This window comes from Marmota flaviventris, chromosome 1, assembly GCF_047511675.1.
Source record: "Marmota flaviventris isolate mMarFla1 chromosome 1, mMarFla1.hap1, whole genome shotgun sequence".
NCBI classification, from domain to species: domain Eukaryota; kingdom Metazoa; phylum Chordata; class Mammalia; order Rodentia; family Sciuridae; genus Marmota; species Marmota flaviventris.
Window position 1 is genome coordinate 91,021,702 of NC_092498.1, and position 26,480 is coordinate 91,048,181.

General features: G+C 37.4%; 1 protein-coding gene across 2 annotated transcripts; it reads right to left on the reverse strand.

Annotated features, from left to right (window-relative positions):
- Positions 1–476: 476 nt before the first annotated feature.
- On the reverse strand, positions 477–24,714 carry Kbtbd2 (kelch repeat and BTB domain containing 2). 2 transcript variants are annotated; one of them, XM_027939641.2, is made up of 4 exons: positions 24,662–24,714; positions 12,434–12,936; positions 5,173–5,338; positions 477–3,184 (listed from the first exon to the last, which is right to left on the reverse strand). In XM_027939641.2, exons 2-4 carry the CDS (start codon positions 12,601–12,603, stop codon positions 1,649–1,651), a joined length of 1,872 nt encoding a protein of 623 aa, XP_027795442.1. In that variant the 5' UTR covers positions 12,604–12,936; positions 24,662–24,714; the 3' UTR covers positions 477–1,648. The 2 variants fall into 2 exon arrangements, with proteins under 2 accessions (XP_027795442.1, XP_027795441.1); XM_027939640.2 differs by lacking the exon at positions 24,662–24,714 and adding an exon at positions 24,139–24,441.
- Positions 24,715–26,480: the final 1,766 nt, after the last annotated feature.

The window sequence follows — 26,480 nt, forward strand, 5'->3', positions numbered from 1 at the left end:
GAAAAATTGTGGTAGTATCAAATCCTGATTTTTCCTGTATCATACATATCTGTAATAAAACATAAATTAGGCACAGTAACAATAACAGAAAAATTATAATAGACCATAAGTTATACAAACACAGTATCTCTCTGTACACAAACATGACAAGTGATGGCTCTTAAGTGATGATTCATGTCCCTTGCAGGACAGAACAGATGGAAAGATTTCATCGTGCTACTGAGAACATCCTACAATTTAAAACTTATGAACTGTTCTTTCCCACTTATTTTCAGATCTAAGTTAACTAAAACTGCAGAAAGTGAAACTATAGGTAATGGGAGACTATTATGTATCTGTGTGTGTGTGTGTGTGCGTGTGTGTATGTGTCCATCTCAAAATTCTGATGAAATTACCTACAACTAGCTAAGGTGACCCAGTAAAACCCAAACTAAAAGGAGTTATACCGTTCCCACCACAAAACAAAAACAAATTGAATATATACAATTTATTTAATAAATTAATGTCATTCAAAATACAGTGCCAGAACATTATGCAGTTGAACATGCTAGTAATGTTTGTCATGAAGCACCTGTGCTCATGTTAGATTGGCGGCGCCCCACTACTGCTAGTGGTTCCTGGGATTAATGCCAGAGCAGCGCTAGTTATCTGCTCTTCTGCACAGCTTGTGCAGAAAATTCCTGAACAGTTCACCTTCCTAATCCTAACCCCCCAACACACACACATCAGGTTAAAAAAAAACACACCCTGACAGCTAACAGATACCTATACACAATCACTCTACAGTAATGCTTGTTATTAAATTAAGATGTAATGACCTGGTTAACCCACTCTAAAACTTTAAGATGGAGAACTACATCAGCAGCAGGTAGTTATATGCATGAGCCAATGTTAATGTAATACAGAAGTGGAGACATTTACTGATTAAAGCTCCACACAGACCCGCACAATGAGGGGCTAGCAATTCATATTGCAAGCCCAGCAACTTAAGTCCACACCTGGCAAATGACCAGCTGAATGGACAACCTGTATTCTAGATAGACAAGTATAAGTTAGTGGAAAGAGAGTACATGCACCTAATAGTATAGTTAGACTGATCCTGCAGTCATAGCTTTCCCTGTGTAATACCATGAAGTTATGGAAGATCTTCTTCAACTATAGTACAGGATTTAGACAACATTTCTATACCAACATGGACATTAGTGTTAAGTGCAGCTGAATTAATTACACTGGAAAAACTGTATTCCAGGACTTCAAAACAGAAGCACAAGAATGAAATCCATATACTGAATTAACCTCAGCACAATTTGTGATATACCACACTAGGAACAGGAAACTACTTTTGTAAGTGAACTTCTTGAACTGTACATACACAGGGCTAACAATGTAAGATAATCAGACTCTTATGCTCTCATGATACACATAAGTTTCTCATTATTGAATAACCTATTTCAATTATGGAAGCATATCTTTCTGTAAGACTCACTGATATATATTATACTGATGCAAATATTAAGTAGGGCATAAAAATAAAATTTATCAAAGATAGATATTTATGTACTCATATTTAGTCCTTTCATATCCTCCCATTTAGCAAAGGAAATGACAAAGCGCATGAAATCAGGCGTGCACTCCCTGAACTCCACAACTATACAGGTGGTAGTGTGACCATTTCTCCATCCAGTTCAAACTCTTCTGTCCCATCTGGTGAAAAAAGATAAGTTGGTGGTTTCCATGGAGATTCTTCAAGGCAGGATGGATAAAGTTTCCCCACAGTGCATCGAAAATCTCTCCCTAAGTCCCACAGTACACGTTCAGATATGTGCTGCCGCAGAGACCACCGATCAAGTTCCAGATCATATTGGTAGGTGACATACTTAGCTCGCTCATTTAAGTGGGTTTCTCGCATAAACACACAAAGAGAATTTGAGATCACAACAGCTCTAACACAAGGGTCAGAGTATCTCTTAGCAGGGATGTTGGCTGCCATTTTCCACTCGTTTTTATTCACATCATAGATTTCCACAGTTACTGAAGACCCATCTACAGTGCCAGAGGGGAATCTTATGCCAGAATTGGTAGCAATATGTAACCCTCCAATATAGAAAATTTTATCACCGAAAGCTGCAGCTGAAGCAAAGGATCTGCTAGTCTGTCTCATGGCCATTTCTACCCATGAATCAGACCTTGGAAAGTAACAGTACATGAGGTTCAGTGTCATCACATAAATGCAGTCATGAACCACAACTGCTGCACTCCATTGCCAAGCACAAGGCAAAGGGCTTACCATTGTCCACTCATCCTTCTCAGTGTCATATCTTTCTACAGTCCTCCGATTAAGTTCTCCACCTACACTATCTCCTCCAATTGCATAGATGTAGCCTTCACAGCAAACCAAAGATGGCTTTATGCGGACAAAAAGCATTGGGGTCTTTGGAAACCAGGTATTTTGCTGTGCATCAAACCAATAAAAACAATTCACAGTTCTGAAGGCAGTCTGGAGTTTACTTGTTTTACTGTGATTTGTTTTTGTGTTTTTTAGAGGAACTTGACCCCCTGCTATGTAGATGTCATTATCAGGGGTTACAACTGTCCCAACCTTATGCAAATCAGCTGGTGGGCTGCATAGCTTGTAAACTTTTTCTGCCTGGGGGCTGTAACAGACAGAAGAGTAAAGACTACATGGATTTTCTGAAGATGCTTCAATAAAAATCATCATCTCCTCTTTAGTCATCCCCAGTCTTGGTTTGAAAAACTTGGGCATGGACTTATAAAGACCTTGAACCACCACAGACTTATCATTGGGTGGCAGACCTTGAAACCAAGCCCTCTGTGTTACTTCTGAAAGTGCATCAATTCTGATTTGGCTAAGAACTGAAGACAAATACTGGGATCGTGATTCTGTGTTGTACTCTAGCCATAGCATAGCAGCTTCTCGAACTGTTTCTTCCTTTTCTACATTTAAATTGTCACTACTGAGAATGTCTATCAGTAGATCATGTGACAGCTGCATAAATGCTTCCTGGTGATACACAGCAGTAAACTTATGCTCCACCATTCTTTTAGCACTTTGTTTTAATTCTTCACAACTGAAGAGATCAGCAAAACTCAACAATCGCACACAATTCTCTGCATTAATTTTTTTAATTAAATATTCTCGGCAACGTTGTAATACATCTTCTACCTAAAGTAAAACAAACAGAAAAAAGGCTGGTAAAAGCAAGATAGACAATTTTACTGTTTTGGTGCTAGAGACTGAACTCCAGGCCTCATGCATTCTAAGCAATGCTCTACCACTGAACTACACACTCAGCCCCAACTTTTATTTTTATCTAAGATATAGACGTGTTTGGACTAAGGTTAGGACTAAGGAAATAAGGTCTTCCAGTAATAATAGAAAACTGCAGTTTTGCATTTTCTTTCTCTCACCTAAGGCCTACACACCTGTCCAAGAAAGAGAGTACACGCCATGCATAGTGGCACACAACTGTAATCCCAGCCATTCAGAAGGTTTAGGCAGGAGAATCACAAGTTCAAGGCCAGCCTAAACTAGTGAGACTCTGTTTCAAATTAAAAATAAATTTTTTAAAAAAGGGCTGGACAAGGAATACCACTATGTATCATTATAAGGCATCAATAAAGAAAGAAAAAAAAGTCCGAGGTGGGTTAGGGATGTAGCTCAGTGGTAGAGTGCTTGTCTATCATGTGTAAAGCCCTCCGAGTTCAATTCCCAGCCACAAAACCCATCATACAGAACTGAATAGGCATTTAAAAAAATAAAAGAGCCTGGGGGCTGGAGTTGTGGCTCACTGGTAGAACGCTCACCTAGCACGTGTGAGTCGCTGGGTCCTATCCTAAGCACCACATAAAATAATAAATAGGACTGGGATATAAAGCCTATATCTCAGGCTTACCAGACAACCCAACCAAGAGAGAAGAGTACTGCTGCATCTGGGTAAGCAATATGACTTTCATTAATATGGCAGAAAAGAATTACAAGGAACAGTGTTGATATTAACATTAAATGTTCTAGAATGTGAATTTATTTATAGTAAGTATTCTAGAATCTGAATTTCTTTAAATGCATCAATTTCTTAGCAATTATTTTAGTTCCTGGCTTAAAGAAAAACTTGCAAACTACAGAAAAATCAATGCTTACAGTAAGCAGTTTTCCCTTCCAAGTTTGAATTCAGGATGTGAATACCTTTGAGTCTAAAGCACAAAATAAAGCTACTACACCTCAACTTCCACAAAACTGCAGACACAAAATACTGCACAATTTTACAGTACAAGACTGAAAAGAAAAGAAGCTACATAGGGAATGAATTGAGTTCTAGTTCCCAGAGTTATATTCAGGTATTAACATCTGACTAGTGTCATTCGTAATTATTAGCACACGTTTATCATATACCTATGAGGTACCATGAACTTTTTGCTCCCCAAATTTAACCAATGGAGAAAGTTTCTGAAGTAGTGTTATTACAAAACATGAAAAGAAATGAGGAAAATACTTATATTCCTCTTAAAATTAAAAAAGGGAGGGTTGAGGTTGTAGCTCAGTGGTTCAGTGCTTGCTTCGCATGCATGAGGCACTGGGTTCGATCCTCAGCACCACATAAAAAATAAATAAATAAAAACAAAGATATTGCATCCACCTACAATAAAAAAAACTTTTTTAAAGGGAATGTAAGAGAAAAATACAGTTTATCACACTATATCAACCATCACTTTTTGCTTTACTTTATTTCTTAATAACTTAATATAGTCCTATAACCATTATAAATATTTAAATTCAATAATTTCCATGAAAACCTAAACTCTGAAAATACCAGACATTAATATGTTTAAGCTTTAAACATGGAAAATTATAGCATTTAAATTTAAAAACATTAAGATTAATTTGAAATCTAAATTCACAGGCATATTAGGCAGAATATGAAATCAGGATGAAATTATCATCTACCTTTTTAATTAAGTTCCTATTATAAAACTGTTAACCAGTGAAACAAAACCTATTCTTTTATCTCTTTTCACATTTTATAAATAGAGAAAAAAAAGTTCCCTTTTAAAATCTGCAATAAGAAAATTACATACATGAAATATCAGCAAAACAATGTTTCCTGCAAAATAAACCAACTGAAGTACATAACCGAGAGGGAAAAAACTGCTTACCTGAAGGAAACACGCTGTTTCATAAAGCTGTTCTACAGTGCTGTCACTTATTGCCAAGTTACCCGTGTATGCATAAGTTATTATTATCTGTAAGGTGGCAGCATCCACATTCCTCAGGTGTACATGTGTCTGCTTGCTTTCACTTAGTCCACTCATGAACATAGCCCTATAGTAGAACATGGGAAAACAAAGCTGAAGAATTCAGTGTAAAACAAATGCAGAACTAAAAACAAATGATTAGACAACATGAGATATTTATTTAGAATATTTACTTAAGAAGTTTATTGACGGAAACAATAGAGAAGCATGTATGATCCAGTCCCAGAGATATACCAGATTATTTCACTATCCATTGTGGGTAAACACATATAAATTAACCTATTCCTGGGGCCAGGGTTGTGGCTCAGTGGTAGAGCGCTTGCCTAGCACATGAGGAACTGGGTTCAATCCTCAGCACCACATAAAAATAACTAAACAAAATAAAGGCAGTGCGCCTCCATACAACTAAAAAAAAATTAATCTACTCCTTATAGTTGTACAGTGGAATACTATTCAGCAATAAAAAAAAAAAAAACCAAATACTGGGGCTGGGGTTGTGGCACAGCGGTAGAATGCTCGCCTAGCACGTGTAAGGTGCTGGGTTCGATCCTCAGCACCACATAAAAATAAATAAATAACAATGAAGGTATTGTATCCAACTACAACCAAAAAAAATAAAATTTAAAAAAAGACAAATATTATAACATATATGAACCTCAAAAACATTGCTGCTCAGTGAAGAAGCCAGATATAAGATCACATATTGTATAAATCCATTTGTATTAGTCCAGAAAAGGAAAATAAACAGAGAGATTAGCAAATCCAAAATTGCACAGGTCTTTTATATATAATGGCATAGTTCTTGTATATCCTTTTCTTTTGGATAATTGAAAATGAAATATTATTCAGCAATAAAAAAGAAATGTTCATAAATACTATACATAAATGAACTTCAAAAACATGCTCAGTGAAGAAACCAACATAAGACCACGCTGCAAGTATCCATTTATATGAAATGGTTCAAAAAAGGAAAATAAACAGAGATTAGTAGTTACCTAGGGCTGAGAATAAGAATGGGGAGTTGAACCCAGGGACACTCTAATCACTGAGCTGCATCCCCAATCCATTTTATTCTTTGAGATAGGGTATATGCATAGAAGAGAAAAGCCCCTAAATGTAGTGATTAAGAAAAAAGAATGATTAAAAAAGAAAGAATGGCAGGCGGGGCTAGGGTTGTGGCTCAGTTGTAGAAGGTGTGCAAGGCCCTGGGTTTGATCCTCAGCACTATATATATATAAATAGATAGATAGATAGATAGATAGATAGAATGAAGATATTATGTCCAAGAACAACCAAAAAAATGTTTTGTTTTTTTTAAAATTACATATAAAGGGGGAAGGAAAAAAAAAGAGAGAGAGAGCAATAAAGTGTTTCAGTAGATGGGGTAGAGAGGTGAGGGGAGGGGAGGGGAGGGGAGGATAGGAAGGGCAGCAGAATACAACAGACACTAGTATGGCAGTATGTATAAACGTGGCTGTATAACCAATGTAATCCTGCAATCTGTACACGTGGAAAAATAAGAATTCATACCCCATTTGAATCAAATGTATGATATGTCAAGATCATTGTAATGTTAAAAAAAAAGAATGGCAGGCTGGGCTGGGGCTGTAGCTCAGTAGTAGAGTCTCACAAGGCACTGGGCTCAATCCTCAGCATAAAAACTTATGAATAAAATAAAGGTACTGTGTCCATCTACGATTAAAAATATTGGGGCGGGGGAAGAATAGCAGATCGAGGTTGGCTCAGTGGCAGAACAGGTGCCTAGCAAGCGTGAAGCATAGGTTCAATCCCTGGCACCACATAAAAATGAACAAATAAAATAAAGGTATTGTGTCCACATACAACTAAAAAAAAAAAAAGAAAGAATGAGACATCAGGCAGGGCACAGTGGTACATGCCTGTAACCCCAGGAACCCTGAAGGCTGAAGCAGGAAGATCCCAAGTTCAAGACTAGCCTCAGCAGTTTAGTGAGGCCCTAAGCAACTTAGCAAGATGCTGTCTCAAAAAAAAAAAAAATAAATAAATTTTTTTTTGGTACCAGCCAGTAAAATCAGAGGCACTTAACCACTAAGCCACATCCCCAACCCTTTTGTGTTTTATTTAGAGACAGGGTCTCACTGAGTTGCTTGGTGCCTTCCTTTTGCTGAGGCTGGCTTTGAACTCTGGATCCTCCTGCCTCAGCCTCCCAAACCATCTGGATTACAGACGTATGCCACTGGGCCTGGCTTAAAAATTTTTTAAGGCTGGGAACGTGGCTCAGTGATTAAGCTCCTCTTGGTTCAATCATCATTACTCCCCCATTCCCCCACACCAAAAAGAATGGGATCCATCATAACAATCACTAGCTTTGGCCTCTCAAGGATAAGATGAGGAGTCAGACATGATGGTACATCCATGTAATCCCAGCTACTTGGGAGACTGAGGCAGGATAATCACAAATTCAAAACCAGCCTCAAAACTTTAGCACCTGGTCTCAAAAAATGAAGAGGGGCTGGGGATGTGGCTCAAGTGGTAGCGCACTCACCTAGCATATGTGAGGCACTGGGTTCGATTCTCAGCACCACATAAAAATAAAATAAAGACATTGTGTCCACCTTAAAAAGAACATTAAAAAAAAAATGAAGAGTTGGGGGACACCTTCAAAATTGATAAAATATGGTAGATCCAACTGTTAAAGGGGCATAGTTGAATACATAAGGTTCATGGAGATACTGAAAAATAAACTGGAATGATGAGTTAAGACATCATGGAAAGCCTTTAAAGTAAGATAAGAGGTAAGTGGTAGAGTATGTGCTTATTAGCATGTACAAGGCCCTGGTTCAATCCTCAGCACCAAAAATGAAAAAAAAGGAGGAGTCTGAGCTTTTTCTTGTACATAATGGAAAAGACTGAAGGATTTTAAGTCAAGATTTAGTATGATGGGCCGGGATTGTAGCTCAGTGGAAGAGCACATGTCTAGCATGTGTGAGGGACTAGGTTAATTCCTCAGCACTATATAAAATAAAGGTCCACTGACAACTAAAAACTATTAAAAAAAATTCAACATGATAAAATGAACTGTAGGATGACTTCAAGAGCCAAAGACTAGCAGTATGAAAACTTGTTTTAGGCTACAGCAATGAGAATTAAAACACCTGAGATGAAGGTGCCAGAAATGGATACAAAAAATATTACAAAGGGCCTACAAGTCCTGATTATTTTCTGAACAAAGGCAATGGGATAGAGCACAAAACAGGCAAGGAGGAGTCAAAATTACCTATTCATTTTCTATTAAGAACCTGAAAAACTATTGTTAGCCATTTAAAGAAAAATTGTAAATCCAAGAAGAAAAGTTAATCCCAGGAGAAAAGTAAGTTAAATTTTGGATACATGTGATTTAAAGGCAGATGGGTCAAATGGAAATAATAATCAGATAAATATTAAATATCAGTGGAACAATGAAGGTGACACATTCATGCAGTAGAAACTAAAGACAGGTAAGTTATGTGAGAAAGATTAAAAAACTACAAAAGAAAAACCCACTCAAGAATTTCAATGATGGGATTGTGGGTTAGTGGTAGGCACTTGCCTAGCATGTGTGAGGCACTGGGTTCAATTCTCAGCATCACATATAAATAAATAAAATTTTTTAATTTAAAAAAAAAAAATAGAATCCCAATGAAAGAGGGCTGGGATGTAGTTCAGTGATAGAGTAACTGCCTAGCCTACACAAGGCACTGGGTTCAGAGTGGTAAAGCACCCCAGAGTTCAATCTCCAGTACCACCAAAAATAAAATCATGAGAGAAATAATCATCAGACCAGCATAATACTACTCAAAAACTGGTGTCAAAACTGTGAAGTTGGGCTGGGGCTGTAGCTCGGTGGTAGCGCGCCCGCCTTGCACATGTTAGGCCCTGGGTTCAATCCTCAGCACCATATAAAAATAAATAAAAATATTGTGTCCAAGTACAACTTAAAAAAAAAGAAAAATTAAAATTGTGAAGTCAAGGGAAATAAATGCCGTAAAAGCAATTAGTCACAGATGACTTCTAATATAGCTCAGAATGAGCAATAAGAATGGTAGCTTGATTCCAGACAAGCAAGGAGTGGAAAGGGGGTACAAACAATGTCAATTAGGGTGATCAATGACTTCCCACTAAAGGACACCGAATGGCCACAAATAAATTTGACTGAAAAATAAAGAGCCAGGAAATGTTCTTAAAAAATGTTCAAAACACTTATTGCTACCAGCTTCACCTTTCTGGCATGGAAAATGGGAGATAATCACAAGCAACCTGAAAAAGAACTGTAAAGGTTCTGAATAAAAATGAAAGATGGGGCTGGGGTCGTGGCTCAGCAGCAGAATACTCACCTAGCACATGTGAGAGGTGCTGGGTTCGATCCTCAGCACCACATAAAAATATATAAGTAAAATAAAGGTATAAAAAAAATTGAAAGATTTAGGGCAGGGGTTGTGGCTCACGGGGAGAGCGCTCGCCTTGCACATGGTAAAGCACTGGGTTCAATCCTCAGCACCACATACACATACATACATAAATAAATAAATAAATAAATAAAACAAAGGTATTGTATCCATCTAGCAACTAAAAAAAAAAATTCAAAATAAAATGAAATATTTAGGGATCAAGCGGTTGTTTTTACCTTTATTCTAGAAGGCAGTAACTTTGAAAAGGGACTAAGGGCAAGAGAATGGCTGACTATACAGAGGCACGGAGATTAGTTATTCCTAAATTATGCTTTATTGACAACAAACTAATGAACTAAGTAACTGAGTTTCCTAAAGACCAACAATAGTAGAAGCCTAGCCAATCTGAAACTTTCAAACTGACATTTTTAAGCAAAAGCAAATCATAATTTACATAATACATTAACAGATTAAGTACCATACAAGTTCTGGTTAATTCTCAAATAATTCTCTCATTTGGGGTCTAAAACATTCAGTAAATGTTACCAGGAAATAGAAACTACTATTCAGAAGTATCTACAGGTTTTTGATGGGATGGTACAGGTAACACAAACTACAAAGGAAGAACATATCTAGTTTAATAGGCAGAATTTCTAAATTTGTAGTAGCACTGTATGTAACAATCTGGAAACCTGAAAGTGGAATCCTGTTGAAGAAAACTTGGAAAAAGATCAAAGTATACAATAATTTACCCATTTCAGATAAAAGATCATATATGGCAAGAATATTATTAATATATGGGTGTTTTCTTCTTACTGCTATTCAATTGACCCACAGATAAGATCTTTGTGATAAGTAGCTTTAATACAAACATATACTGGACTATTAACTCATTTCATAAATATAAAATATATGACTTGCTTTTGGGAGGTCATATTCCTTCAGATGATCAAGGAAACTTAAAAAAAAAAAAAGGAACTGCTAGTAATAAGAAATAATGAAAGTCTCGGAAGGACTCGTCTTTAAGATTGTAATATTAATGAAAAATTCAAGTTTCCTGGTCTTTAAGAACACTAATTTCAACTATATTGGTTAAAGATAAATAACCTCATGGCTAGAGAATTTTAAAAATGTTATCTCTACAGTCACAAACTTTATAATAAAGGAGGAAAAATAGAAGACAACTAAGTAAACCCATGTGTTACTTTCTGATCAAAATAAAGAAAAGACAGAAAATATTAATAGAATTTCTGTACAGGTTTGAAAGCTAGATCAGATGACAAAGGATCCTAAATTACAAATCTCAATCTGAAAATCCATAACTAAGGCAAAAAGCTCTTTCCATGAATAGGTAATCAATTTATAATTAATGGCCATTAAAAAGGAAAACTTATGAGCCAAGGTATTGACTGAACTTGGAACCTTGATCTGTAACCTAAGTTAATATATCTGGGGGGAGGGGGAAAACGCTCCCCCCCGCAGCATTGTAACCATTTACAATGTTCTTTAATACAGATTCTAATAAACAGATGCAATTTCATATCTCAAACCCACCAAATGAGTATTTCTGGCTTTGTAATCCAATGATCTCCAATTGTAAAAGCACCCAACAGAATTCTAATGATTAAACAGGTTTTTGAATCTATATTTGCAAACAGACTAATCTTTCTGACAGAGAAAAAAAATCAGTGCCTGAAATTTCATAAAAAATTCAGATTCAACCAAAATAAAAAAATATAGGCACAGCTAGGCAACTAGCATTTTGGCCTTAGCTTCTGCAATTATGGGATGTGGTACATTGAGGAATGTGAAGTTTCTCTATCTTCATATAAATTAGCCTTGAAAGGTCAGTTTAATCTGTCCTGTTTATAGCTGCCACTAAAGAGCAGCAGAAATTAATTCATTGCTGATCTTCATTTACCCTGTTAACATTTGTAGCAGGAATACACTGATATGCATTTAATTCATCTTTATTCACCCTGTCCTTTCCAAATATTAAATAAAAGTCCACTTAAGGGTACAGAACACAAAAAACAATTTCTATGTCCAGCTTCTATTCTTTTTCATGAAACTTAAAGATGCAAAAGATCATAAAAAATGTGAAGTTAAGCTTTAAAAAAGGTATCCCAAGAATAATAGTAACCAAGTCTAAGAAAAAGATACATTTTTGTGAAGGAAATAATAACAGTTATTATCTTCTAAAAATTATTAGTCTATTACAACTTAAATTTATAAACAAGGATCACTGTTTTCTCAATGTAGTATTTGAATATCTCCAGAGTAAAATTATCTGATTTTCATTTCTCTGAAAGAAAAAAGTGTTCTCAATCTTCATGTCTCCCTAACATTGAAACTTTACCTTAGGTAATTTTAAAAAATCTCTTGTATTTATGCCTTTGTAAAACCTTTTTTTGTATGTTACATATGTTAGGAAATAAAGTGACAATACTACATCATCTAAACTGAAAATTTAAGCAAAACATTGAGACCTAATTTTTTTTTCAAAGGGGGGGGAGAGAGAGAATTTTTTAATATTTATTTTTTAGTTTTCGGCGGACACAACATCTTTGTTTGTATGTGGTGCTGAGGATCGAACCTGAGCCGCACACATGCCAGGCGAGCGCGCTACCGCTTGAGCCACATCCCCAGCTCGAGACCTAATTTTTTAAAAAAATTTAATATATAAAAGAATTCCTCCTAAAACAAGCTAACAATCTTATTTATAATTACAAACTTATCAAGGTTAAAGTACTTACCTGAAATAAGAGCTACATGTTGCAAGAACCATCTTATGACAAGGGAATTCAGTGCCCTCAACAATTAACACTATGTCAGTAAACAACTGCTGTTCATAAAACAGTCTCAACTGTTCCAACAAGGATACAGCATATTCAGTATTGATCTGCCTCTCGTCTTGAGTGGACATGACTGTATTCCATTAATATCTCCCGGAACAGATTAGAAAAGTCAGTCTTGATAGAAGGTCAAGTGAATACTTCAGAAATAAAAGAGAAAGTCTGCTTGCTGTTATCTGCAGCATTCAGAACCAAGACTGACACAGTCACTAATGAATAGTATCTTGTTATAGGCTTAAAATCACTGCTAGGTCATCCTGTGTTAATTAGATTCTTCAGAGTTTTTCAACATGGTCTTCAGACATCCTGCTCAAATTTGCAATTGTGCAGCTCATGAGTAAAAGAGAAAAATACAGGAGGTAGATTTTGTGGCAACATCCTATGTTCAATGATCCTCCAGAGAACTAAAAAGAAAAAAGATCAGTTAAATTATCTAGGCCAGTACACTTCTAGACTACAATGTTTAAAATGGCAGCTTATAAATTATATTTATTTGAAGTTAAACTTTAGACATTAAAATAAAAATGACACATGAGAAAAATGAACATTTTAAAAGTCTACATTAAAAAAAAGAAAATTAGCACTTAACAGTTTTTCTACATCATGTACAGCCACAAGAATGAGAAGTTATATTCTATGTATGTATATGTCAAAATACATTCTACTGTCATGTATAACTAAAATAAAACACTTAAAGAGTTTTAACTTTCTGTCTTCTATGCAAAGTATAAACATCCCAGGAAAATAGGAACACATGAGTAAGCATACTTTTTTTTTCTTCAAAGAATTTAAGTTGCCAAAACCAGATCTACTTATTTGCTTAAGCAAAAACACATAACCATAATTAAAGGGGAGTAAGAACCCTCACTCTTGTAATGACTGTCATCTTTAAATATATTTTAAATGTTAAGACTTCATATTTAATTAAAATGATTTAAACTACACAATAAATAGATTTAAACTATTTATTTCCAATGTGTAGGATATGTTGGGGGGGGGGGGGCGAATATTCTTCAAGGTGCTTGGGATTGGACCTAATCCTGCACACATGCTAAGAAAGCAAGCACTACCACTGAGCAGCACCTTCAGCCCTAAGCTATATATTCTAAAATCTGCAGGTCAATAGTGTGAGAGAAGAAATGTATTTCTTTGCAGAATGGATCTTTCCTAGGAATCTTATGTTTAAGCATACAATTTTATTGGAAAAAAAAACATAAATGGAGGGAAATATGTGTTCATAAAACAGTAAATGCAATATTACTCAAATATGAATATTTTCCAAATTAGTAAGTTAGTTTAAATACAAAGACCATCTGAATCTTACTTTCAGGGAAATTACCTGTAAGAATGCACAAAAGATGTCAAAATATTGGGGGGGGGGCAATTTCTTAAGACTCATTAAATATTAAGATGTATTATAGATGTAATATAAATCCAAGCACACACAAGACATTAGACTACCACGAGGATAAACATGGCATTTCAAATTAGGAAGATTGGCTTATTTCAACATATAAAAGCTAGAAGAACTGTCTAACTACTTGAAGGAAAAAAAAAAAAAAAACCTACGTTTTAGTCATACTGCATACAATTCATCAAAAAAATTCCAGATGAATGAAAGTTTCACTTTGAAATCTTATTTGGAATTTAGTACTTACAACATGCGGCAAAGGAATTAACAGAAAAACGAGAGAAAATCCAGACAAAATGCTACTATAAGCTACAAAACTACCACCTTGGGGCTGTAGTTGTGGCTCAGTGGTAGAGTACTTACCTAGCATATATGAGGCACTAGGTTGGATCCTCAGCACCACATAAAATAAACAAACAAAATAAAAATATTGTGGCCATCTATAAAAAAAAAAAACAAAAAAACCTACCACCTCTTCTTCTTTTATTAAACAACCTTTAAATCTCTTAATCAGAAAATAGTGATTTTGACATTAAAAACTATAAATATGACCATCACTAAAACCACTAATATTTTTCTCTCAAAATATCATCCATTATGTCAAAAAGAAGATCATATCGTATCTTCCTGCCAAGCTATACTATTACACAAATTGTTAACTTGATATAGACTGTCAAATTCCAACAAATATGGAAATAACTAAAACAGGTGCAAAAGCAGAGTGAGACTTTGGTTCATTTAAGGTAGCATCTTTGCTTTTCCAGAACTGATTTATACTATAAATCTAAGTTCTATTACTCCAACTTCTAAAGCTAACAATACCTAAAATCACTGGCTATTGCCACATTAATAATGCAGCAAGATCTGGTGCTATAAGAGTATAGAAAAAGAATCATTCTCATACACACAAGTAAGCAGATACCCACCCACAATCCCTTATTCAAAACTCTTGGGACAGTTATATTCTGTAACTAAGAATTTTTCAGATTTTACGGCAGTAATGTGGTACATGTATCCTATTTAAAAAAATCCTCTCAAGGACTCTAGGGTAGTGCTCTGTAAGTAGACACATTATCTTTGCTGGGGGAAACACTGTAAAAAATAAAAATTATACATAGCTTCATGTATAATTTTCTTCATGTTTCTTCTTCAGGTCAGGTTTACTAGCAAAATTTTTCTTTTAATTTTTTTTGAATCTCAAAATTGCAAGTAAAGTATTGCAAAAAACAACATTTGGCATTGCAAATGCTTAATACCTTCTACATCAATGGTACTCATAAAGATTTTTCTCATAAAAATATATGCATTTAGAGCAGTACATGGAAGACACCCATACAGAGGCATTTATGACATTTGTTATGTAAGGAAAATAAAGGAATAGAGACAGAGCAGGTGGTTTTTTAAACAAGTGTTTGTTTGCATACAACAATATGAAGGATATGTCAAGGCCATGAAGTAATTTTAACAACCCCAAGGGCGATATGCCTTCTTGAATCCCATCCCCTTATTAAAAATCAAAACTATGGGGATATATATATATACACATACATACATACACATACACATACACACACACACACACACACGTGAATATGCATCCATTTGGGCTGGGCATATAGCTCAGTAGAGCACTTGCCTGACTTGTAAAGTCTGGGGTTCCATCCTAGACCTGCAACAAAAGGCCTGCAAGAGGGGTGGGGGGATACATGCCTTAATAAACTCAAAGTCCTAACCCCAGCTATAGGACCCCAAATTGTCTTCATCCATGTTCAAACAAAGTGACAGCAACTGGTGACCAGGGCCAAGTTGCACTTAAGGATATACTGCTACATCTCAGAATTTCTTAGAGACTAGTACAGATAAGTCTGGTCACTCATTAGCCACACAATGATACGACCTGATTTTTCTATAATGATTTTTGAGGGTCTCATTTTTTATTTTTTATCTGGATTTTGCTAGATTTATAATCCACGAGAGAAATCTTAAATAAAAATTACATTAAAATAAGCAGAAGTCATTCAGACATCACACTAAACAGGAATTCAACCAGATGTATATCTAGTACAATTTAAAACAAAATTAGTATCTTATCTCTCTGGGAACACAGACTGCAAAAATTTATCAATTAAACATACAAATAGTTCTAAAGTTTAGGATGATCAACCAACACGTTTCAAATTCCCCATAACACATCTAACAAAAAAGAAAGAGAGAGAGAGAGAGAGAGAGAGAGAGAAAGAAAGTCTGTACTATAATACTTAACTATGAAGTGAAATATTACATATTTCACAAAAATTTCTTTTAACTGTATTGTTTTTCATACCATTCCATATTACATCAAAAATTAACTTCAAAAAGTCACATATTCCTGTTATTCTTAGAAGCTGGCATCCTCAGATTGAATAATTCTCAGGTACCAAGGAAACTGTTTAATTTTATTATAAATTAATAGCTGCTTAAATTTAATTCAAGAATGTTTATTGAGAATTTATTAAGTGCCAATCATTGCACTTGAAGTACCTAGGTTGAGAGGTGCCAATCATTAAAGGTTCCAAAACACCAAGTGCATTTATTCTCACTATAGGCTACAGGGAAAACCATAGTTGGCAATTAAAAACATGGTGTTTTAAAAAACAGTAGTCACTAGAGGCAGAGTGAAGCAAGCTGCATATTAAAAACATTTTTCTTGAAATGGAACTGTTCTGGTCTTTCATTTCCAAACTTTTAATTTATTTATTCATTTTTTCAAGAGTGGGGTATTGCAGATTGAGTCCAGGTTCTTGTGCATGCTAAATTGAGCACAGGCTCTACCATTCAGTTACACTTCCAGCCCTAAAATTGTTTGTTTCCAAGATAGGGTATCACTCTATCACCAAGTTTGGTCTTGAACTCCAAACTTTTTGTTCCCCTGTGATAGTGGGGGTTGAACCAAGAGGCACTCTACCACTAAGCTAAATTCCCCACTCTTTTTATTTTAAGACAGGATCTTGCTTAGGTGTCATGACTGGTGCTGAATTTGTGATCCTCCTGCCTCAGCCTCCTGGGTTGCTGGGAACACGTGTGCACATCCTCACACAGCTTTGAACTCCAAACTATGATAGAAACAAGAATACGAGAAATTTTATTCTTTACCTTAAAAACTGTAATACAAGCAAAATGAACAAAGGCTTGGTGCTTGGTTCCACTGCTAACAGTGGTTCACACTGGGAAAGAAAGAACAACTTACTAAAGATCTACTTAAATATTGCGAGTTTTATTAACATATATAATGATTACCTAATTTAAAAAAGAAAATTTTCCAAAGATATATTAATATTTTCTTTCACCATAAAGACAAGATACTTTAGGGTTTGGGGACTGTTAAGATCTCCCTGCGTCCAATGAGTTTGTCTGGATGAACCCAACTATGATATAAAAAAAAAACTCCCATCCCAAGGCAGCCAAACACAATATGTAAATGAATGGATATGAGTATTTCAATAAAACTTTATTTACAAAAACAGGCCACATGTACCAATCTCTGCTTTAGACTGCTTGATGAAATATTGACTCAGTGACTAAAATATATACTTGGAAGTTTTTGCTGGAATGTTTTCCCTTCAGACCACAAAAATGAGAAAAATTACAAATTTTAAATTTTTGGAAGTTGAATTACATGTAATTCTTATTTAACCTAACCTGTATAGATTCTTTTCTTCTCAATTGAATATTCTAATATCTCTCACTTAATCACACAACTACCTTCCCAAACTCTTGCTCGTTTGATGGACTTCAGAAACAGATTTTGCTATGAATACCTTTTATTAAGGTTCAAAAATGAAGAAGACATCCCTCTCTCCAGATAATTTGTTGGGGGGCGGGGGGAATAACAACAAAGGCTAATACAGATTTGAAAACACTTAGCTGGGTTCACACCTGCATTCTCTATGACTTAGGAGGCTGAGGCAGGAGGATTTCTTGAGCCCAGGAGCTGGAGGCCAATATAGACAATATAACAAGACCCTGTTCTAAAAACCAAACCTAAAAACAAACACTACTACTACTGCCACTACTGATGATGATGATGATATTAAAAAACCTTGAAACTACTGTTTTGTCAACCACATCTATATACATCTGAAAAACAGATATATACAAGACAATTCTTGTATAAAGGTATTTAGTGAACACATGGATTATTAGATGAACCAAAGGCCAAAGAAAATAGGAAATCGGACTGGGGATGTGGCTTAAGCGGTAGTGCGCTCGCCTGGCATGCATGCGGCCCGGGTTCGATCCTCAGCACCACATACAAACAAAGATGTTGTGTCCGCCAAAAACCAAAAAAAAAATAAATATTAAAAATTCTCTCTAAAAAAAAAAAAATAGGAAATCACTGTTATATGCCACAATTCCTGGTACCAAGTACTTGAAGATTAATAGGAAAGTCCTAAAGTTGATCATTATAATATATTCTACAATGAAAAATGCCAACTGGCGTTAAAAATTAAATGGGAGCCATGCAAATAGCATATACTCAAAGAAAAGTACTATGTATTTTGACATGAAAACTGCCGATTTTTTATTTATTTTTATTTTTTAGCTGTAATTGGACATAATACCTTTAATTATTTTTATGTGGTGCTGAGGATTGAACTCTGCCTTTCACATGCTAGGGAAACGGTATACCACTGAACCACAACCCCAGCCCAAAACTATGGATGTTTTTAACTTCTCCCGCCCCCCCAACCAAGTCCTGAGCTCAATTCAATGGTTTTAACTGATTTGCTTGACAGAAGAGAATAAGAGTAAGGTTGGAATGCTACACACAAAATGAGATCCCTTTCTCTATCCACTAATTATTAAAAGTACAAAGTCCTGCTTATTTTTTACACCTAAGGACTTCCTATACAAGTAAAACGATAAATTGAAATAACTGAAGGAAAAGAAAACATTTCTCCTTCTAATATTTTTAGAAACTCAAGTCTAAAAGGTTCTGAGTAAAAGTACCACAAAAACATTTCAAAGCAAACAACCTGCAACTAAATGAGCATCAAAATTAAATAAATCAGTAATGTACAGACACACAATTCCACTTACAAATCTAAAACACCTCCCTCCTACAGAAAATTATTTCAATGTTTTTCTCCCTTAAATAATCAAAGTGATTAGAGTAAAATCTTTGTAGAGCTAACCTGATTTTTCAATTTTACCATAAAAACAAACGCAGGAGAAAACTTATTTCATAAGTATAAGTTCACTGTCTGAAATGCTCACTTCACTTTCCTATAATAGTATTAAAGGGCTGGGGTTGGGGTTCAGTGGTGGAGTGCCTATCTAGCACGCACAAGGCCTTGGGTTAGATTCCCAACACCACACACAAAAAATATTTAGGTCTTCAGGATGCAAAATATGCTTGAGTATCTGCAAAGGAAATTTACACAAATACTATTCTAATACCCATAAAGAGATAACAATAACAATGAATTTGTCCTATAGGTTTTAAATATTGATATTAAAGACTAAAGAACCAACGAAGAGAGAAATGTATGAAATGTTGAAATTTTTAAAACCATTCCAAACACTTTCTAAGGTTTCAGAGGCTGAAGGCAGTATTTTCATGGGGGAGGGGGTTGAGGAAGAAGATGACTAATTTCACTTTGAAACCTAGTTATCATTTTACAGGTGTATCAGTAGAACCCTTCTAATGAGGAGTTACAGAAACACAAACAGAAGCAAAGCAAACTTTCCCAATGTTAATCAGGCAAGATTACAGGCTCAAGAAAAAAAAAGTAAGGGATTAAGTACTATGAATATGAAAATGAGACAAATAACTGAGCAATGAATGAAAAATGGAGGGGCTGGGGATGTGGCTCAAGCGGTAGCACGCTTGCCTGGCGTGTGTGCGGCCCGGGTTTGATCCTCAGCACCACATACAAACAAAGATGTTGTGTCCACTGAAAACTAAAAAATAAATATTAAAATTCTCTCTTTCTTTAAAAAAAAAAATGGAGGAAGGATAAATAATAGAAAGATGCCAGGCATGGTGGCACACACTTTGTAATCTCAATGATTTGAAAGGCTGAGATAGGAGGAGTGCCAAATTTAAGGCCAACCATGGGAATTTAGCAAGACTCTGTCTTAAAATAAAAAATAAAAAGGGTTGGGGATGTAGTGCAGTGTAAACTGCTCCTGGGTTCAATTCCCAGTACCAGGAATTTCTTAAAATAATAAGACTGGACACAGTGGTACACACCTATTTTCCCACTTGGGAAGCTGAGACAAGAGGATCACAAATTCGATGTCAGCCTGCACAATTTTTTAAAGGGTTCGAATGTAGCTCAGTGGTAGAATGCTTGCCTAGCATGCATAAGGCCCTGAGTTCAATCTCCAGTACTGCAAAACTAATTAATTAATTAATTAAACAAGGGCTGGAAGCATAGCTCAGTGGTAAACAATTGCCAAGAAGCACAAGGCTAATTTTGAGCCCACCAATGCAAAAAAATATTTTTAAATAATAATAATTATAATCACTGCAGCTATTCAGGAGGCTAAGGCAGTAATATCTCAAGCTCAAGGCCAATCTGGGCAACAAAGCAAAAATTTTTTTAAAAAATAACAATAATTAAATTTTTAAAAATGGGGCTGGAGTCATGGCTCAGTGGTAGAGCACTTGCCTGACATGTGTGAGGCCCTGTGTTCAAGGCAGATCTCTCTTCCACAAAGGGTAGTGGGATACATACTTCATTTCATCCACAGGAAACACTTTCAATGTGCTGCATCTTTCAATGCTACAAATATCAGTACAGAAGACTGAAAACTTCTCTTAGAAAGGATTCAGAGTATTATGGGTATTAAGTATTGCAAAAAAAAAAAAAAAAAAAAAAAGTCATGAGCATGGAACTCAAAACTACTTGGTTTGAAAGCCTAGTTCTGCACTGAACTGTTTGCTCATCTGTAAAATGAAAATAAAAACAGAACTCTCTTCAATGATTTATTCAAGGATTAAATGAGTTTAAAGGCCTGAAACACAGTACTACTATGTAAAATTTTGCAATTACCATTAGTCCACTCACTGGTTAAGCTTTTGTAGTACTTTCCAAGTTCCTGATCTCCATACCTTTACCAGGACTAAAAATTACAATTATGAGGTCTCAGCACTTGAAATAATTCTTTTCATCCTGGCTAAATGGTATTTTGTTTTTTGGCAGTGCTGGGGATTGAACCCAAGTTTTCACTGGGCAAACACTCTATTAATGACCTATATCCCCAGTCCTAAATAGTATTTGAGATAAGAAAAATTCATTCAAAGTTTTTAGAGAATATTTTGATGGTACAAATCATCAAAAAAAAAACAAAAAAACAAATTCATCAAAAACTAGTATTGTGAAAACTGATGTCAGTGCACAAAAACTAAATTCAGAGTCATGATGGCACAATCATAAAAACTAATCTTTCTTCATTTCAATGTGATAAGCTTCTCCTTTGGTGGACAAAACACTGATGCTAGAAAGTTTGCTTTAAAATTATCAAAAGTATTTGTTCTTTTGATTATCAAATGCTACATAAAGAATTTTCTGAGTTTTAACAAGTAGCAACAACAACAACAAAAAAAACCACCTTGCCCTTTGAAGAATTTCTCAAGTTTAATAAATTTCAACATTTTTCTTTCTCTAGCCAAATTCACAACTTATAACTAGTCCCCTGTGTTCCTTCTTTATAATACTGAAAAGACCAAATGGTTCCATCAGGTTATTATGTTCAGCACCCTAAACAAATTCAGGGTAGTGTAAGAATCTGTACTGTATTATGACTAGTAAGTTATCTTGCTTTTAAAAAACAAAAGAATAAAAAAGGCACACCACCTGTGATAAAGTAATTATATGAATGTAGTATGTCCTTTTATTTTGGACACATTCCCCCCCCCCCAATAGCCTTGTATAGTGTCTTATTAAGAAAGCTGTGGAAAGGCATGCTAATGCAAAACTGACCTCAACTTTTTCATGGAACTTCATTTTCCACCAAATCAATGATTTATTAAATCACAGTCGATTTCCTAGATATTCAAACACTCATGTATGAAGTCATGAGGAGCCTAGCCAACAATGATTATGACTAGTTTCTTTCTTTAAGTAAAAGTGAAGGTAAACTTTTTCTTAGAAGCTTACCAAAGAAATTACAAGTCACTACTTGTCAGAGGCATGAGAATGGGGTAGAGAAATAAAGGGAAGACTCTCTTGTCAAATAATTATATTTTCTCCAAATCTCTTATAATAATTCCTTTCTCCTACAAAGAATCGAAGCACTTCAAATCCACACCAAGAGAACCAGCAACACTCTTCACACACTTAAAAAACTACTGGAACCAAACTGGGCATTCTGAGTTATTTAAATATCATTTGGTCTATTCAAACTCTACAAAACTGGAAAAGACTGAGGTGTAAGGAAAGAATGAAATCTTCATTTGTATGTCCTTTTTTCCAGTACCAACTGTGTTAGGAATGTGGACAAAGAAAATAATTATTTTTTCTCTTAAACGTGCATAATCTTTAGAAAAAAACAAGGTATTCTTTAGCTTTATAAAGACTGCACTCAAGTTTCTAGGAATTTACTATGCACCATCAATACAATGTTCAATGTTTAGATATGATGAAATAGTTCATTATTTCCAATAACCAAAGAGAAAAAAAAAAATCCATGGAGTGTGTACTTAACTACTAGAATATGTCTCTTCCATCCCATCTTCTTACAGGTCCTGTGAATAACATTAGATTTTATGACAATGCTTCTTATGGGAGCAAAAAGGGGTAGGAGTTACAGAACTTACAAACTCTTCTACAACGCCATGTACTGAGAAAAAGAGCACTACGTAGAGAATAGCACTCTTGTGTGGACTAGAACGTGCTCAAGAGAAACGCCATAGTCCTGAAGAAAATTGACAGACCTCTTAAAGATTTTAGGACCCTATCTAAAAGGTATTAAAAAAGCACTAGGCCAACAAAAGATCAAAGCAGTAAACTTAACATCAGTTACCAGCCAAATTAAAATAATAGAAAATTTCACACCATGGAGATTGGAAAACTGGCTGAATTGACTTCTGAATGTATTTTAGGTCGGGGGGCAGGGGATCCTTTTGAAAAAAAAACTGCCAGAAAAAAAGTTCTCTACTAACTTAACTCATTCACAACTGGGAAGAGATGCGCAGTCCTTACTACTCAAATTCAGGCAAAAATTCCTAATTCAGGGTAGGGTAAACTGGTAACTAACTGCTTCACTGTAAGAATTAATTTTCGTCAGAGCGTACTGCGATAGGGTTGTTTCTGAATGCCTGATTGCTCAGTGAGCCAGACATACAGATTCATGTATAAACAACACGTGACCAGTCCTGGTCCCCTACGTTTTGATGAGACTAACTGATGTAGACGTTGGCCAAAGCATACATTTTTAAAGTTAACTTCTCCATTCTGAATCCTTTGTTTCAATTTAAACACGCATTCGTGGAAACTGACCATTCTAGAAATCCTGTAGACAGTGGAACGGATATTCCTCTCCCTTTAAGGTAACTACAAAGAGATCTTAAAGATTGCTCAGCCAGAAGGAAAAAAGCCGTTAACTCCAAACAACTGCGGGACGGCGAACTAAGATACTCTGCTACTCCACTACTTTCCAATTCATAAGAAGGAGGTGGTCGAGTTCATATAAGTTAACGATTTCACAGTCTAAAGTAAACACGTACACAATTTCCCGTCTCAAAGGGCAGCTTCTGCTTTCTCCTTAAAATCATTAGTAGACCATAATAGGATCTCTGTTAATCTAGACCGCTCTTGGTTTACTTAAGACGCATCAGAAACATAACAAAAATAAAAACATAAGGAAGGGGCTGCCCTCCTCCAGCGCACGCTGTCGCGAACACACCGCGGGTCGTCGAGTGAAGGCGCGCTGTTCGGGCAAGGGCGGGCGGCGCCTGGGAGACCCGCGGCCACCGAGAACCCAGGCCCGGGCCGGAAACGCCCCCGCGGGAGCGCCCGGGCCGGCCGCCCCTCCCCCCGCGGCGGAAGCGACGCGGGTTTGAAAGAGGCCGCGGCCGCCGCCGCCGCCCCCCGCCCGCCGGGCCACAAAGGGCTGAACCCCCTCTTGCCACAAGCTTCCTCCCCAACTCTTCACACAGGTCGCCACAGGCTCCCCTTCCCGCCCAGCGCCCGCGATGCCTGCTCACCCGAGTCCCTCAGTCCCTCGATCCGGCCGGCGGGCCCGAACACACAAGGCCGCGCGGGCGCGGTGGCGGGGGCGTGGCCCTTTCGCAGCTACCCCGGCCGGGGTCTCGCCTCCGCCTCCCGCCGAGGAAGGCTGGCGCCGCCGCCTCTTCTTTCCGGTTTCTTCTCGCGCCCACCCTCGGCCCGCCAGTACGGTGCGGAAAGCAGCGTCTTCTGCGGGAGCGCCGCACGCTCCTCAGGGCCCAGCCGCCGCCAGACTCCTCCCTCGGGAGCCGCGCCGCCTCGTCAGCCCCGGGCCGCGAGACGCCCAACTCACCGCCCGCGCCCCGCCCCCGCCGCGCGCTCTCGCCCCTTCCGCGGCCCGGAAGCGCGCGGGCAGCGGACCGTTGGCCCGCCCGCAAGCGCGCCCACCCCTCCCCCGGCCTCCCTTCCCTCCCCTCGCGCGCCTGTCGACACAAGCGGCAGTTTTTCAGTTTCCCGGGTTCTCGAGACAGGCCCCTCGTCCCCCGCCCTCAGCTGACTTACCCCGCCCTTTTCCTTTGCTGGATCCCACCGGAAAGCCAAAACAATTGAGGCCGCGCAGGCGCGAAGAAAGAAACGGAAAGAGCAGGAAGGGCGGGGGCGGCGCGAGGTGACGGCGAGCGTAAATGAAGGGGGTTCCCGGGGAAGGTCAGGGGAGCCCGCCGAGGGCGCCTGCGCGGAGGAAGGGTCTCGGATCAGCGCGGGCCTGCGGCGCGAGCTCTATCTGGCAGTGGCGGGTTAGAGAGCTGGCGAAAGGAGGGGCCTGAGAAATTCAGCACTGAGAAATCCAGGCCCCAAAACACCCTATTTTATGACACCGGCAGTCGTTTTCCTCTTAGATTTTTTTCCCCTGGAAATGGCAGATATTTGCAGGCTGGGTCAAGGAGTGGGAGCTTGTAAGACTAAACAATGCCAGACCTGGGAAGTGGGAACCTAGGAAGACGTTGGGCTTTGTCTCCTCCGTCCTTGCTCTCCAAAACACGCCTTCCACTTTCTAAAGCATGTTGAGTTTTCTGAGGCCAAGGAAAAGGTCAAAGTAGCACCCGGAAGGACCAGCAGTTGGGGAAGGAGGGGAGCGTCTGCGAGGAAAGACTCCAGTTTTTGGTGCAATGCGACGGCTCCCCTTCTCTCACAAATTCCAACGCGAAGCGCTTGTATCAGCAAATGGCTGTGGCCCTCACTAGTGTGATTAACTTGCCATAGCTTGTTAGCAAGCAGAAGGTTGTAGTTTTGCTGTCTCATTTGCTAGGAGTTATTCATGGATCAAAAAATGAGCAGAAATGCTCACACAGACTCTGCCTAATTTTCACTCTTGGCACAAGTCCAATATAGAGAACGGAGATGACTTTAAGATAAAAACATATACATTACTAACGGAATTCACTTCCTGGATGCTAGTCTAAATCACCTGAATGCACGCCAATATGTGTGGTATCTGGAACTACTGATAAAATTTGTTTTACAGAATTTAGAAAGTAGAGTCATTTAACAAACCTTTATTGAATTCCCTCTGTGCTTATCTGATAATAGTTCATATAGAAAAATAAGACTAGACCCTTATCTCTTTTTTAAATATATATTTTAGTTAGAGATGGACACGATACCTTTATTATTTATTTATTTGGTCCCGCGGATTGAACCCAAGGTGCTTAACCACTGAGCCACATCCCAAGCCCTTTTTAATCTTTCATTTAGAGACAAGGTCTCGCTGCATTGCTTAGGACCTGGCTAAATTGCTGAGGCTGGCTTTGAACTTTCCATTCTCCCGAGCCGCTGGGATTATAGGTGTGTTATTTTTTATGTGATACTGAAGATCAAATCCAGTGCCTCACATGTGCTAGGCAAGCACTCTACCACTGAGTTACAACCCCCAGACCCTAGACCCTTATCTCTTACCCTGCATAAAGGCCAACTCAAAATGAATCTAAGACCTCAGAATTAGACTAGAAACTATGCAACTTCTAGAAGAAAACATAGGGTTAATACTCCAACATATAGGCTCAGGTCTGGGGCTGGGGATGTGGCTCACTCGCCTGGTATGCGGGTGGCCCGGCTTCGATCCTCATCACCACATACAAACAAAGATGTTGTGTCCGCCAAAAACTGAAAAATAAAAAATAAATATTAAAAAAATAAAAAATAAAGGAACTCAGTTTGAGTCTTTAAAAATATATATATAGGCACAGGTCCTATTTCACAATAGGACCCCTAAAACTTGGGAAATAATGCCAAGAATTAAGAAATGGGATGGCATCAAATTAGAAGTTTCTGCACAAGGAAACAAGAATGTGAAAAGAGAGCTAGGGTTGTGGCTCAGTGGTAG

What these genes read in the sequence shown, in the direction of transcription:
- Kbtbd2 (XM_027939641.2), bottom strand. Translation starts at nt 12,603, where the DNA reads ATGTCCACTCAAGACGAGAGGCAGATCAATACTGAATATGCTGTATCC. An exon ending in ACATGTAGCTCTTATTTCAG is followed by an intron (nt 5,339 to 12,433) that starts GTAAGTACTTTA and finishes GTTCTACTATAG; the next exon opens with GGCTATGTTCATGAGTGGAC. An exon ending in AAACAGCGTGTTTCCTTCAG is followed by an intron (nt 3,185 to 5,172) that starts GTAAGCAGTTTT and finishes GTTTTACTTTAG; the next exon opens with GTAGAAGATGTATTACAACG.